The 14,532-nt window shown below is 42.4% G+C and overlaps 1 protein-coding gene across 1 annotated transcript in view; it reads right to left on the bottom strand.

The window, feature by feature from the left end:
• The window catches only part of HCF136 (photosystem II stability/assembly factor, chloroplast (HCF136)), a 34,428-nt gene extending 20,986 nt beyond the window's left edge, over nucleotides 1-13,442 (bottom strand). Inside the window, exons 1-4 of the mRNA XM_087694552.1 lie at nucleotides 12,879-13,442; nucleotides 12,016-12,251; nucleotides 11,786-11,916; nucleotides 5,437-5,569 (exon numbers count right to left, since the gene is read on the bottom strand). Coding sequence (XP_087550678.1) covers nucleotides 5,437-5,569; nucleotides 11,786-11,916; nucleotides 12,016-12,251; nucleotides 12,879-13,362 — 984 coding nt within the window. The 5' untranslated portion in view covers nucleotides 13,363-13,442. The remainder of the gene's footprint in view (nucleotides 1-5,436; nucleotides 5,570-11,785; nucleotides 11,917-12,015; nucleotides 12,252-12,878) is intronic.
• Between the last annotated feature and the right edge of the window lie 1,090 nt (nucleotides 13,443-14,532).

Genomic DNA, 14,532 nt, shown 5'->3' with positions numbered 1-14,532 from the left:
TGTGCAGATTTCAGCCATCAATCTACCTCCATGTGGCTGTCTAGCCTTCATGACTGCTGCCACCTCTCCATCAGCCCTTGCAGTGCCTTGGCACCTTCCTCCAAGCTGTCGCCCACTGTCTAGCGTTATCTTCTAGGTTGTGTTTGGCATCCACTTGCCATTGCTAGCATCTCCATCATCTCCTAATGCCTGCGTTTAACCGACATCAGCCAGGCGTCTGTCTCCACACCCTCTAACTGCCTGCGTTTGGGCTCCCTCTGCCTGGCGATAGTGTGGCCACTTCCCTCTCCATCAGGTGATATTCTTTAGCTTGCATTTGCATCCTTATGGAGCTGCCTAGCATCAGCATTTTGCAGATTTCTCACTCCGCACTCCGACTGGTGGTCACAAACTTGGAATCTGTCTCCGATGGACATCACTCTCCAACACTTTGCTCTGCCCTTGAGTATATGTACACTCTTTCATTTATAGTATTCATTCACTTCAGAGTTAGTGTTCTTCTCTCCCTTCTTCTGTTTGTGTTTGAGTTTTGAGTTTTGCATTTAGGGTTTAAGTTTTGCTTTCTGTATTTGTGTCTTTCTCTTTGTGTTTTTGTCTTGATTATACACTCTGTGATTCCTTAGTACAAACCCTAGCGGTTTTCTTCACATGGTATTAGAGTCGGTACTCTTATAAAAAGTATCCTGCAGATATTGTGGAGAGCTTGGTTTTACAGGAGGCACATAATACAACTCATAACCGAATCACAATGTCACAGACACCTTTTCCAGTTCCTATGATGTCCTATTAGGCTTCTCCATCACTGGAGTCCCTGAGATGGGATTATAGACTTGGTGATAAGAACAACACTCCACCTTCACCGTCACCTTCTTTTTCTACTCCTATTCCAAATTTCATCCACACAACAGAGGAGGGCTTTGAGAAGTACTATCATGAGAAGTACAGTGATGTTTACACTCCTACCGGTTTTACTACCATATTCAGACCGGTTGGTGAGGCTAGCCACCTCTCCGATCATGGAGGATATACGGCATTCGAAACGTCTAGCGATCCATCTTCATCATCTCAGCTAGGTCTAGTGTTAGGTTCATAAAATCCTTTTGAGTTGCATGAATCAAAACCCTCGCCTGTTTCTTCTTTTAAGGTACAGGATCCACATTGCTTTGCGTATATGAACTTCAATAGAGGAGACTCTTGAAACAAACGTAATTTCGGTACATCTACAACTTCTATTTCATTTGAGCATGTAAAACACACTTCTCAATTCCCTCCCATCCCACCCTCTTCTACATCATACCTTGATCACCTCTCATTATCTTTCCAAAACCTTGGATTACACTCCACATCCGCATCGCACACACTAGGGGTTGGATCTTCCATCTCTGCTCCTAGCACTTTCTCATTCTATATCCCATTCTCTACCTCTTTGCACCTTGGTACTTCATTAGGGGGAATGTCACCCTTTAACATAGTGCCTCTTACCTTTTCGCAAATGAGCGCACCCATAGCACCTGGGATGACTGCGATGGGCATCCTTCTCACTACCCCTGAATTCACATCTCACATGACCACTTAGATGCAGGGGTTTCCATCCTCAGCTTATGATGTGTCTTCACACTCTCCTTGGGTTATATCTACATAGGGATTCCCATCTTTTGCTCCACGTGTTTCCATCCCACCTCCTTGGGTTGCTCATGTGGCTACCATGCCCATGCCTAGTCAACCCATCCCTAGCTATGGATCCACCTTGCACACTCACCATATGTCTGGTGTTGGGCACTCTGGGGTCCATTCCCAAGTGTACTCCACTCCCCCATCCTACCCACATTACACTTTCCCCCATTATCCATCACCTAGAGTACTACCACTCCTATTGCAACAGCCAAAAATGCCTTCACGGATAAGACTCGTTTTAATGGGTCGAATTTTACCAATTGGTCAAATTTCATGCAACAAGTGCTTGAGTCTCAAGGTCTTTGGAACCTCGTTGTTGGTCTACAGCCTATGCCGGGGACCCTCAACTAGCTCACCCTAACCACATTTGTCAATGGAGAGCTCGCAATGCCACAACCAATGTTGAGCTAATGCAAGGATTGCTTCCTAAGTTTCACTCTCAACTACAACACTTCTCGCTCACGTCAGAGCGTTGGAGTCACCTTCTCGACCACTATGCATCCAAAGATCGTACTCGGCACATAAATCTTAACTTTGAGCTTCAAGAGTTCTCTATTAAGGAAGGGAATGATCTGAAAGTCAAGTTGACTGAATGTAGGTGGTTACTTGCCGAGGTCGCCACTATTGGCTCTCTGAAGTCAGACAACGATCAGGTTACATTCTTCTTGAATAAGTTGCCCGAAAAAATCCAACACATCATCTCACAGCCTAGACTACTGACCTTCGACGAGTTTGAGTGTCAATTCTTGCATTACGTGAGGCTACACGATGAAGTCCACAAGAAATCCTCATCATAGCCTTATTCAGAGCAAAGGGGCTTGGTTACCTTTTCTTCAAGAGGGAAAACCAACTATGGCAAGAACTTGCAAGATGCGAAGGCAAGCCAATCCAAGGGTGACATCTCTTCCTCAGACAAATCCAAAGAATCAAGACCTATCTGGCAGCTACTCCCTAAGAAAAATAGGTTTTGACAAATTGCCAGAGATTTGGCCATGTGGATGAGGAGTGTCGCTCCAAGGCCTAAGGTCTCCCAGCTAAAAAGCCTTAGTACGTGGGGATGCGCACTGTTCCTTTCATGGTTTCATCATCCTAGGAATGTTTGATGTTCTTCTAGCATGGAGGATATAACCTTGGACCGATAGCGAGGTTTGCTTCATCCTTAGCCACAAGTTTAGCTTGGGGGTTTTTGGAGACATCTTCATTCGCATCTCTCATCTTGACTCTAGCAACTTACCTCCATTTCTTAGCATTTGGTTTCGCCGCCTTCTTCTCACTCTCATTCTCCTCTTTCTCTATCTTTCCTTCTTCTTTTCGTCCTTTGTCACCTAGGTCTATCTTTCGCTCCTCTTCTTCCTTCTCCTTCTTGCCTAAGCCTAGCTCATCTTCCATCTTTTCTTCTTTGGCCTTGATGCCTAGATCTATCTTTTCTTGCTATTCTTGTTCTAACCTATCTTCTTCCTTTGGCTTTCTAGCTCTCCACACTCTTTCTTTTAGCTTAGCTCCTCCGCCTCTTTTTACTTTCATTCTTCTTCCTAACTTTCCTCTTCTTGTTTTCTTCTAATTGCATCTTCTCGTTACTCTATCTCTTCTTTCTCACTCATCTTCTTCCTAGCTAACTCCACTTGCTCTTCTATCTCTTTTTTTCTCTTTTCTTATCTCATCTTTTCCTTGATCTTCTCTATGGCTCCCTCTAACAAGTCTCTTTCTTCTTCTTTCCTATCTTCTTCTTCTATCTCATCCCATATTCTCATTATTCTCTCCGACTCTCTTTCTAACCTATCATCATTAAACCTTGTGGGGTGGGTTAATTGTTGGGGTTCAAGTAGTCGGGATCGAGGTATTCCAAGATCTAGACTAAGCTCATCCTCACCCTTCTCTTCTTCTTCGGGTTGTTGAGGTAGAGGTATTCCAGATTTGGGCTAAGCTCCTCCTTTCCCTTGTCTTCTTTTTATCTTCTAACTCTTCGTTTTTCTCTTCTTTATCCTCTATCTCATTATTAAAGCTAAAGAGTTGGCTCCATGTAGTGAATGCCTTTTCCAAGGTGCTTTCATCCTTTCATTCTCATCTTCTAAGTCTAACTCCTCATCTAATTCCTCATCATCATCTTCATCAAAGGTATTCTGTGCCTCAAAGGAGGATGCTAAGCTGGCCTCATCCTCAATCTCAACGGGCGGAGGTGTTCCAAGATCAAGACCAAGCTCATTCTTCCCCTTCTTAAATTCCATCTCTTCTAAGGCTGGGTCTACTTCCAACTAGGCTGCAACCTATGGATACAAGGTCTCATCCTTCTGACATGTCCACCTATCTTCATCGTCTTTCTTGTATCCTAACTCTATAATATCTCCTATCTTCAAACTCACATCCATTCTCCATCGTCTCTCTTAGCATAATAATCTAACAAGATAATCTCCTTTTGGGTGGTAGTTGATGGGAAAATATTTAGGGTAATGGTATCCATCTTCTTCAAGGGGGTATTCGTTGTAGAGGTATTGATCTTTGGGGTAGCCTTCTTAGTAGTAGCAATCAGCTTTTGGTTGGTCTTACTCTTCTTCTTCTTCTTGGGAATGAGATGTTCCAAGATTGGGGCTGAGCTCAACCTCTCCCTTGTCTTTTTCTTCTTCTTCTTCTCCTTCATCTGACCAAAACTCTTTGTCTTCTATCACTTGCATCTTCTTTTCTTGGCTCTCCTTTGGCTTCTCTTGGTTCTTTTGCTCTTCTTTGGCTAGCTTCCATCCATCTTCAACTCTTGGACCCTTTCGTCCCTCATTGGCTTTAAGTATGGTTCAGCCCGCCCTTTGGCTTCTTCAGATCCAAAGGCAATCTCCCAATCCCACCTCAGCGTGATTTCTCCTTGTAGCTATGTGTCGAGGCCTTGAGTCATCTTCGCTTACCATAGCCCGGCTCTTTCTCGCACCATGATCAATGGCTTCTGTGCTCCTTTCCCCCATATGATCTAGCTCTAGGCCTACAATTTAGCTTCCCTTGTTCATTGATCTGCACCACTACAGTAATTGGCGAATGTCTAACAAATTATCCTTTAGTAGTAACACACCTCATACATGATTGTAGAGTGACAAGCCAACATTCAATTTTCCAACTTCACATCATGAATTCTAATATTGAAAGAGACCTTGGCAAGTTCCAATTTCCCATTGTATCACTGACTTGAAGCACATAGAAAGAGTGACAGAGTAGACTCTAGAAAGTCTAAACCCTAGGAGGAAAAGTGCACAAAATCTCCCATAAACAGGCTAAAAATGGCTTAAAAACAGTCACTTATTTGAATAGACAAGATATGAACACTCCTCTCAAATAGGTGCATCGTACAGAACTTGTCCAGATTGTACTAGTATGACTGTATTGTACAAATCAAACAGAATGGTTTTGTATGTGTACAGAATGCAACCATGGTCTCTCTAGCCTAAAGCCCAGTCAGTAATAAGGCAATGGCAAATAGTATACAATCATTTATCCTGCCATTCCTCCTCTGTGCGCTCACTAGCTCCCCCCTCCCTATGCCACCCACCCCACCCCCAGGCCACTTGGGGTCCCTCTCCCTCTTGTCCATCCTCCCTTGCACCCATCAATCCCACTAGCTCCCTCCTCTTTTCTGCTGTTCCTCAGCCCTTGTGTCACAACATATACAATCGTATGTTATTCATATGTGACATACACATATCACGCAGATATCGAAAAGAACAATAAGCTATCACAAGGAAACCATAGAACTTAAAACACTCGAGAGAGAACCCTAGAAGTTACCTGGCCAGGTTCCCAAGTCAAGTAAAAATTACCCCGACTAGAAACTGCCACATAATCTCCATTTACTGATCGGTTTATAGTATTAAAAGTGCCAGTGTAATAGCTTGCTCCACTGATTCCACTTGACACTGTGCTGCAACACACAAGCAAATGCATTTGAACAACAGCAGTTTAGACATGCTCAGAAGTCAAAATTTTCTCATTTATTATTCAGCGTAAATATAGTTCAATTTACTGCAGTATAGAAAATCCAACAGTGTTGCACTACAATCAAAACAGTTGCCTGGTTATCAAGTAGGCCACATATAGTCCAATTTACTGCAGTAAAGATCTTTTAAGGACCACGATGCATAAAAGTCCAAATGTGGCAAGACTATCAATCAGCCAGAACATATATTCAGACACATTTCTAAGGATCCTCCTGAGCAAATGTGTAAGAATTTATTGCAATTACGTGTTTGGCATCCTATAAGGCACTTTGTGTGCACAAACGCTTGCATTCAGCAGAGTCAAAGGCAGTAATAGACCTAGATAGTTTTGTTGTTTATTCAATCTGGTTCCCCTTAACCTATTCCAAAGGTGAAGAAACAAAACACCTTATACAAACATGAAAAAACAGATTGAAATGCAAAGTACTGTCATTTCAAGTATGTTTGGTGTACCACCTTTGCAGGTGTCTGCAATCTAGGACCCAACGTGCAAGGAAAAAGAAGAGGAAAGAAGGTAGAGAGTCAAGGAAGAAAGCCTTTAAAAAGGGCCTGAAAAGCTCTGCATTTTTCAACGGACGTGCTGCGCCCAAGATGGATTCAGTCATCCTTAATCACAATTGACAAGAAGATGAAACTTAAGACAAGATACTGATGATTGTGAGAGTGCATCATGGTATACCAAGCTCAATACAATGCCAAGAAACACCTCTTAATTTCAACATTCTAGATACTACATCCACTTCTTACAAGTTCCATTCAAGTCATGGCCTAGTTCAACAAACAACAAAATTATCTGAGAGAGAGATGAAAACTCTAGTATTATTGTCCACTGAATCCTACAGAGCCACAAGAAATGTTAACTTGCCCTAGAATAGACACAACCCTTGGGGTTATAGTTAAAGAAGAGGTCAATAAGAAAGTCAAGTGCAAGCTAATGGCCAAGAAAGCTCTGCCGGGCACAATGAACAACTTTAGCCTTTCTTTGGAGGAAGCCAATCTCAGCCAATATCTGCCTCAACCAAAAAGCATATTGGGCTCCAGAACAAGCAGCTCTATACTCTGCCTCTGACATCTGTAGAAGAAGAGCAATAGTAGGCTGCCGAATGCTGTTTCAAGCAATGGCACCTATACACAGAGTAAAGCAGAAACATGTAGTGGACCTCTGAGTGTCTAAATCACTTGCACAATTTGAATGAGTCCAACTTATCAAAGAGGCTCCCTGCCCTGCAAGTTAACACCATACCCACAAAACAGCTTGCCTGTGGGATTGAAGAGGCCTCTGCATGATGTAAAAACATCTAAACAGGTATCAATGGGCCAAAACAAGGACCCAACCAATCTCCCGCATCTGGTTGGCATCCATCACTACACCCTCCCTAGTCTAGGGACAACTTGGACCCTGGGTATCATGTAGGGCCAGAAACTGCCTTACAAGTAGTCATTCCAAAGGGTGTCAACAACTCAGCCATACACCTCAGATGTGAGATGCGAGAGTGCACAAGTAGTTTGGCTTTGCATCTAAAGTCAAATTGAAATGATGTGCTCACAATTTAGATATTCGCGTTTGTTGTGCTTGTTGCAATATCTTTTAGCTGCTCCAGGTTTTTGCTTGTTCTCTGTAAGGTGTTCAAGTTTTCTTCATATATCACATAACATTCAATTTTGTTAAGTTTAGTATATTGTTATTGTGTGTTTCTAATGTGTTGTTCAGTATGTTTGTGTAGCCTGTTTCTAATGCATTGCACAATACGACTGCTTTAAAGAACATTTCTAATGGAAGGAAGACATCAATTAACAATACCTTTTTACTGGAGTTTACAGAAAACAACTCCTTATCTTTTCATTTTAATGTTGACAAACAATCAGCTACTATATTGTCCGGGCAGATTGACAACAAATGCATCGGGTGTCTCTATGTCTCTATTTCTCATTATCATCTTGCATATCACCATGGTCAAAAGATGACGTACCAATGAGACAGTATGGTTTGCGGGGAGGAACATGGAGTGAACTTGGCAAACATGGAGAAGAGAAGAGAAGAGAGAAGAAACTCTGATGAATGGAATGATGATCTGAATCATGGAGTGAATGTGATACAAGGGAACAAGGGTGTCATAGCACAAGGAAGATGATGAAGACAGCCACGAACCACGAACCGCAATGTCCTCTTGAAGGGGTGTGAGGGTAGTGGAGAGGCTGGAGAGAAGAGGTGACGGACTAAATGAATCAGCCGTAAGGAATGAATGAGAGAGTGGCATATAAATAGGCACAGTTAATCTAGGATGGCGCCCCTTTTTGGGACTGCAAACCCTAAACGCAAAATGCAGAAACGCAAAAACGCAAACTAAGGGTGAAGGGTTTCTCAACAACCATTTCTCTCATGACTTTTCTTTGATTGGCTTGACAATTTCTCACCATGACCTAACCTTTATTCTCTTAAGGGTTCTTTTTCCAGCTTGGAGGATGCTTGGATTACGGTTTTCAACTGCTAGCTCTTCACATTTGGCTTCGACCATGTCCCAAGCTTCATGGATATGCTCTACATCTTTCGTGATCCTAGAGGCTTCTCCAAAGAATAGTGATTCCTGGCATGCTTCATCAAGTTTTCTTGGTGGCTGCTATCCAATGGCATTGGTAGTCACATCTCTAAGCTACACAAATGAGATGGTGTCATGTTGCTCCAGTGGTGGTCATGCAGACTGATTTGTGGTGGCGATTGGTGTTGAGAGGGTCACCAAGTTCTTTTGTGGCAAGGCCAGTTTCAATCAATTCACAAATAGATGGCTGCTACATTGACTCTTGACCCCTCAAAGTGACTCAGACGATGGTGGTTTCAACGGAATGCTAGCTTGGAGCAGGACCTAGTGGGTTTGCATATGAGAGTTCTAGAACCATCTGATCTCCTCCACAATGACACTTAATTCTCCTAGAGTCTTGGCCAGAGAGGACTGATTATGAGCATACGTCCACCAAGTTTCAGAGATAAGGGAAATAAAAACAAGAAAAACCAAAGTTTCGGCCAATCTTGGAAATATGGGGAGGAGTTCCAGTTTTTTGCATTAAAAACATACGTAGGTTCTTTATATATCAATGCATGGAACACTATGGAGACAGAGCAGGTTGTACACAATGGAAGAGAAAGAAGAAAGAGGAAGAAGAAGAAGAAGAAGAAGAAGAAGATAGAGGTGAGAAGAGATGATGAAGGGGGAAGAGAGGGAGAGGGAGAGAGAGTTGATAGAGGCACACCTACTATAGCACAGAGAACAAAGGCAAAACAAGAGTATGGTAATGGTTGTGATGTAAGGTAAGAGGGGGGCTTGCCATATATTCATATGATGCAGTGAACCTTGAGAGAGGTATTCTACATGCATTGGATTAGACTAATGGTTCAAATCCTGGAGTTGATGTGACTTCTAAGTACATGGGGAGATATTTTGAAAGCCAACAATGTAGTGCTCCTCGTTTGTTTCCACATGGGGGGAACTCTTTCGACATGATGACTAAATGGGAAAATCCATGGCCAAAGTGTGCTTTCTACAAAGCTATTGATGATAGGCAACAAGATTCATTATTTCCACTTTCTATGATTCGGGTTTCAATGTGATCCACATTGACTTCATGCTTCTTGTTTATGCATTTTCTGGATCGGGAGTTATGACCTAAAGCTCGAGCCTTGGAGTATTTTTGGTGGTGCATTCGAGTGCTTTAAATAAGGATCCTTATTTAAAAAAGGTTTCCCATCTTCCATAATTATATACATAAAAGCATAGTTCACGCTAAGTGAAACATGTCGATGTTGTCCTAGTAGACGTTGTAAACTTTGTGACCTCTTAAAGGCCTAAACTAGCATGGTGCCTCGAAGGATGACTATTGACTAGACCCACTAGCCTCTAGTTCATCCTAAGAAATTATATTTTGTAACTCAGGCACACTCTCAACAAATCATCTGTTTCTTTTGGCTTTAGCATGATTGGCTCAGCTTACATGTGACAAGCATATTTGGTGAAGGTGGGGAAGGTTATTGAGATGAAAGTGGGGTAGGAAGCCTCCATAGAGTCAGAAGCAAAGGTAGAAACTAAGATAGATGGATTGAATCCTATGCAATGGGTTGGAGCTCCAGAGAAGCACCACCTACAAATCATTGGACCACCTACTAGAGTGTATATTGGACAACATCCTCAAGGAATTGGCATCAAACTTCCCCCTTTTCTCCCTTGGAATGTGCAAGCAAGCATCACATCCAAATACCTGAAATGAGCAATTGACAGCTTATGCCCCAAATAAGCCTCATAGGGAGTCATACCTTAAACAACATAGTGAATCAAGTAGCCCTGTATGCTCCGACATAGAGTGGTCTGTCTCCAAATTGTCACATTTTGTCTCTCTACCACACCATATTTCAATGGTGTGTCAACACTAGTTTACATAATCTAAATTCCATGGAATAAACAAGGCCACTAATATTGATGGGACATAAACTCACCACCTTGATCTTATTATTGTTCTGACCTCATGAGTAGATTGTCTCCCCACTACACTCCTCCAATCACAGAAGCTCTAAATTGCCTTTAACTTGGCCTTTCAAAAGAAAGCCTAAACATATTTGGAAAAATTGTCAACAATCAACATGTGGAAAAGGGCCTTGCAGAAAGATGGAGTGCGCATGGGGCTACAGAAATCCATGTGAACAAGCTAAAAGAGTGGTAGCTTGGCAAGAAGCCATGCGAGACTAAGAGGTTACCAAATATTGGGTTGTGCCCTTCACCACCTTGTTCCAATTGCATACTAGCCAAGTAGCATAGGGCCTATGGGAAGGCTTCCTAGTTCGAGTGACCATAATGGGTAATACTAAAGAAGGCCTATAACCACCAAGGAAGTTCTCACTGCAAGGGTCGTGAGCTTATAAATCTCACCCTTTGGAGACCATCCCAAAGAAGCTGCCACGTAGCCTCATTCTCCAAAAAAGTCCCAAACATCTTGACATGGAAAATCTAGAACATAAGGGCCGTAAACATTGACTTGCAGCCCCTGCAATCTTGAAATAGAGGTATGGTGCCCACATCACGAATTTCATCCAAAACATGATGGCTAGATGAAGATCTACAACCAAGTGGCAGAGAAAGGACAAAATATATTTTTGTGACTTCAAACCCTCTCCCACAATCAAGATCATTCAATCTACCACTCAAGGAGGTGCTATATGAGCCCTAACAAAAATAGTTGATGAGAAAAGTACTAGTGATTCTAGAGCGAATGCTTCTCCATTGTTGGAAACACAATTCAGCTAGAAGGAAGAGACAAATCCTTGCCAAGTTCAAGGACTAAGGACTTACCATTTTGTTAGATAAGGATTTCTTCCGAGAGCTCCCAAAGTAGTTGACCAAATATGTAGATACCATGTAGCTACCAAAAACAAGCTAAGTGGAAGGGCATCTCACATGTGCCCACTAGCATTTGGGCCATGTGGACATGTCTTGATGCGTAAGAGTATGGGTCACAAGTCTACATAGACTGAGCATAATAGGCAGAGCTTGGTCTAGGCTAGGTGTTGCCTTTAGCCAACAAACAATTCGTCTATCCCTTCTTATCCTTTTGAGATCTTGGGATGACTCGTAGTTTGGCTTCATTACAATCTATATTGAGTGAGATCTTTAAAAACAGTTGTGTGTCATTTAGAACCCTAGCTCAGCATACATATCGGTTAGAAAGCCATGTGTCAATTGGAGAAGCGAGTTTATAAATGACACTTCCTTGACTAGCCGGACACAAATTTGTGGAATTGATAGGCTGCTTGTGATTGGATTGAAATTGAATTTGTGTTTAGTTAGCCTGAACAATGTGCCTTAGTCTCCGAGTGTGCGGCTTCCTGTTCATGTTTGATGTTCCAATTTCCTTCAGGCACTGTACAGCAGTTTGGCGATCAGTCCATGCCCAGATCTGCTGCATTTGACTCGGCCTTTCATTGGCTTAGTGCTGGACACTTCCAGTTCCATCCACTATTCCTCCCAGGTTCCTTCCAGCCTCATGTTGCCTGCTGCCTGCATTTTACCACCTTTGACACCAAAACTGTTTCTTGTTTTCTTTAACTGATTCAGGCCATACTAAACATTAAATGCTGTTCAAAGGCCGAGCAAATGTACCGATTTAAAGTGGCTGAGACTGTTTCCTCGACAGCAGCCTTCCAGTTATAGCCAGCATTTGATGTCACATAAATCGCACCTTCATCTGTGACCATCTCAGCACTTTTCTCACCAGTTGCCTTGATGATGACCTACATGCCACACGCCATGTGAGCCAAGCAGTTATATTTCCCTGCTGAGAAAAAGAAATACCAAAGAAGTTCATAAGCATGTCATGATTGAGGACTGACTGGTGTGCCAGGAAGCCTTGAACTCAGAGGAATTCTCTCCCAGTTATTGCCAGCATCAGAAGTATGCAGCAGAATTGCAGGTTTGCCAACAATCCACCCTTCCTTGCCATTGAAACTTATCGAGTTAAATCTGTAATTAAAATCTTCATCTTCTGCAGATGGTATTGAACGAGGAGTCCAAAATTTTCCACCATCTTTTGTTTCAAGAAGTGTTTGCCGTGTCCCTAGAAGAAACCCTGATCAAGGCATAAGAGAATCAGCCATTAGTTTACACCAAAAAGGTACATTCCTGATGCTTACCTATCTGCAGTGCTGAATTCTAAATACAATGCATGTTCTAGAAAATATTTGTGCTCATTCCCGTCAACAAAAAGCTGCAGAATTGTATGAGTGCGATCAGACCGCCCATATTTGACTAGGGGAACACAGTTTGTTCATACGCAACGTCACAAAACGTTCATACTAAACAATCCAAAGTTAATAGACCATAGTGTCTCTCATGCGACTTTCTGAAATGGACAGACGTGTTTTACTACTTTGCAACCAGCGTATGGTTGTCATGAATTGACAGTGGCAATCGTCCAACTGTTCAATGGAGCACTGGCCTATGTTCATGCTTCAAGAGCATTTCCTAGAGTTCGCAGTTCAAGGCATTGCAGGCTAAACCTGGATGGTGATGATCATTAACTGTTCGAAAAGTATAACTCTCAGCTCCGTCGAAACGTGGATTCGTCTGTGACAAGCAGGCACGCTGCTTGTGACCGGAACTGGTGTTTGAGTGAGAGGGACAGCAGAAATGACATTTATGAAAGCATTTAATCACAATATCAAAGGAGAATCTAGCCAAAGAAGGAAGTGAACACCATGATCAGGATCGTCTGGGACAAAGGCCACATCTAGGAGGACGACCCCGGGATCCACCGGAAGGGGCACCATCTCCCATTCCGAAAGCAGCTGCTCCTCAGCCCTGGCTGGGCCTCCGAACCATGAGGAAGAAGCTAGAGAGCAAGAAAGCGCAGCCGAAGCCGAAAGAAACTGCCGCTTAGTCATTGCCGGTACGGGACCTTCATCAGCATCTTCGCTGCTGCTGCTGCTACAGCAGCATAAAGTCGCTTTCTCTGTTTTGGAAGAGGATGAATGACGAAGGAAAAGAGGTAAACGAGAGGACGAAGCAGGCAACTTGAACGAAGACTGGAGGAGGTGCGAAGAAGAGAACGGGTCAATGCTGTTGCCGGAGAGTTTGAGGTGCAATCCAGCCATCGCCATTGCCATAGAGATAGCCTTCGTGCTAGGGGGTGGGACGACGCTGATGGCAAGCTCTTGCACTAAACGAGGCCTTATCCACATGTGCGCACAGGGTAGCCCAAGGATGTGTGTGTATTCTTTTTGCTCGAGTGGTGGCGCACACCAGTTTCTCGAAGATTTCGTTCCAAAGTGACACCGGAGCGTTCACGGAAAATACGCATTCCTTCATGAACGACATTTTGCCCCGATGTGACCAAACAAAAAGAACAAAGAAAGAGAAAAAAAAACTTCTTTTTAAACATCTCGAGGGTTTTCACCAATTTATGGAATTTATTTGATACTAAATCAGAGTTTCTCATGGGCTAAGTCCCCCCCCATGTAAATACTCTTAGAGCCACACATGGCTCTTAAGCACATGGCAAGTGTAGCCAAGTCCCAAGGCCATGCCCATGTCCAAAGCGAGAGGGATCTAACAATAGCAATGAGAGAGAATGGTATGTTCCAATGTCACAAGAGAGACACTCTTGCTGTTGGTATGTTCCAATGTCACAAGAGAGAATGGTATGTTCCAATGTATAATATAGCTTGCTTGTCTTTAATGTGGAATGATATTATATTATGGAAATATGTATAGCCTTATGTGAAGAGTTCAAGCTCTACTAGAGCTTCTTAGCTTAAAAGTAAAAAGCTTACATGCATTTCACCCTAAGCAATTCTATGAACCACCAAGAGAACTTGTCTAAATTATCAATTAAGATCGAGAAAAGACCAAGTTGCACTCTTAAAGAGAACTAGGTTTCTATTTTCCCTAATCTTTTGAATAAGATCACCTCTTATTGCATGCAATGCATAAAAAATAGCATGTGAGATTCATCATTTTTGATCGAACAAGGTATGCTTATGAAGAATGGCATCATGTTACTAGGACCTATTAATTTTAGAAAGCTTACCACCAGTCAAGAGCTTTATCTCATAAATCCTCCAAAGGAGTAATTTAATTTTAACAATGTGGCCAACAATCTAGTAAGAAACAAACTTCAAAATTTTATCCATGAGAACATATTATTATGCAAAATCTAATATGAGTGAACCTTTACCATCCAATCTTTCTCAACCAAAGGAGAAATAGATCTAAGCCTCAAGAGTATAATCTAATATGAGTGAACCTTTACCTTCCATTCTTTCTCAACCAAAGGAGAAATAGATCTATTCTCAAGAGTATAACTTTATACTTGGCCATATGCTACCAATAGAAGTCCAATTCGATTCTAG

The sequence above is a fragment of the Lygodium microphyllum genome, chromosome 15, assembly GCF_053477565.2.
Source record: "Lygodium microphyllum isolate KBCC chromosome 15, Lygodium_microphyllum_v1.1.10, whole genome shotgun sequence".
Classification (NCBI taxonomy): domain Eukaryota; kingdom Viridiplantae; phylum Streptophyta; class Polypodiopsida; order Schizaeales; family Lygodiaceae; genus Lygodium; species Lygodium microphyllum.
Note: the sequence above shows the minus strand (reverse complement) of the source record. Positions and strands in the feature narration are given on the sequence as shown.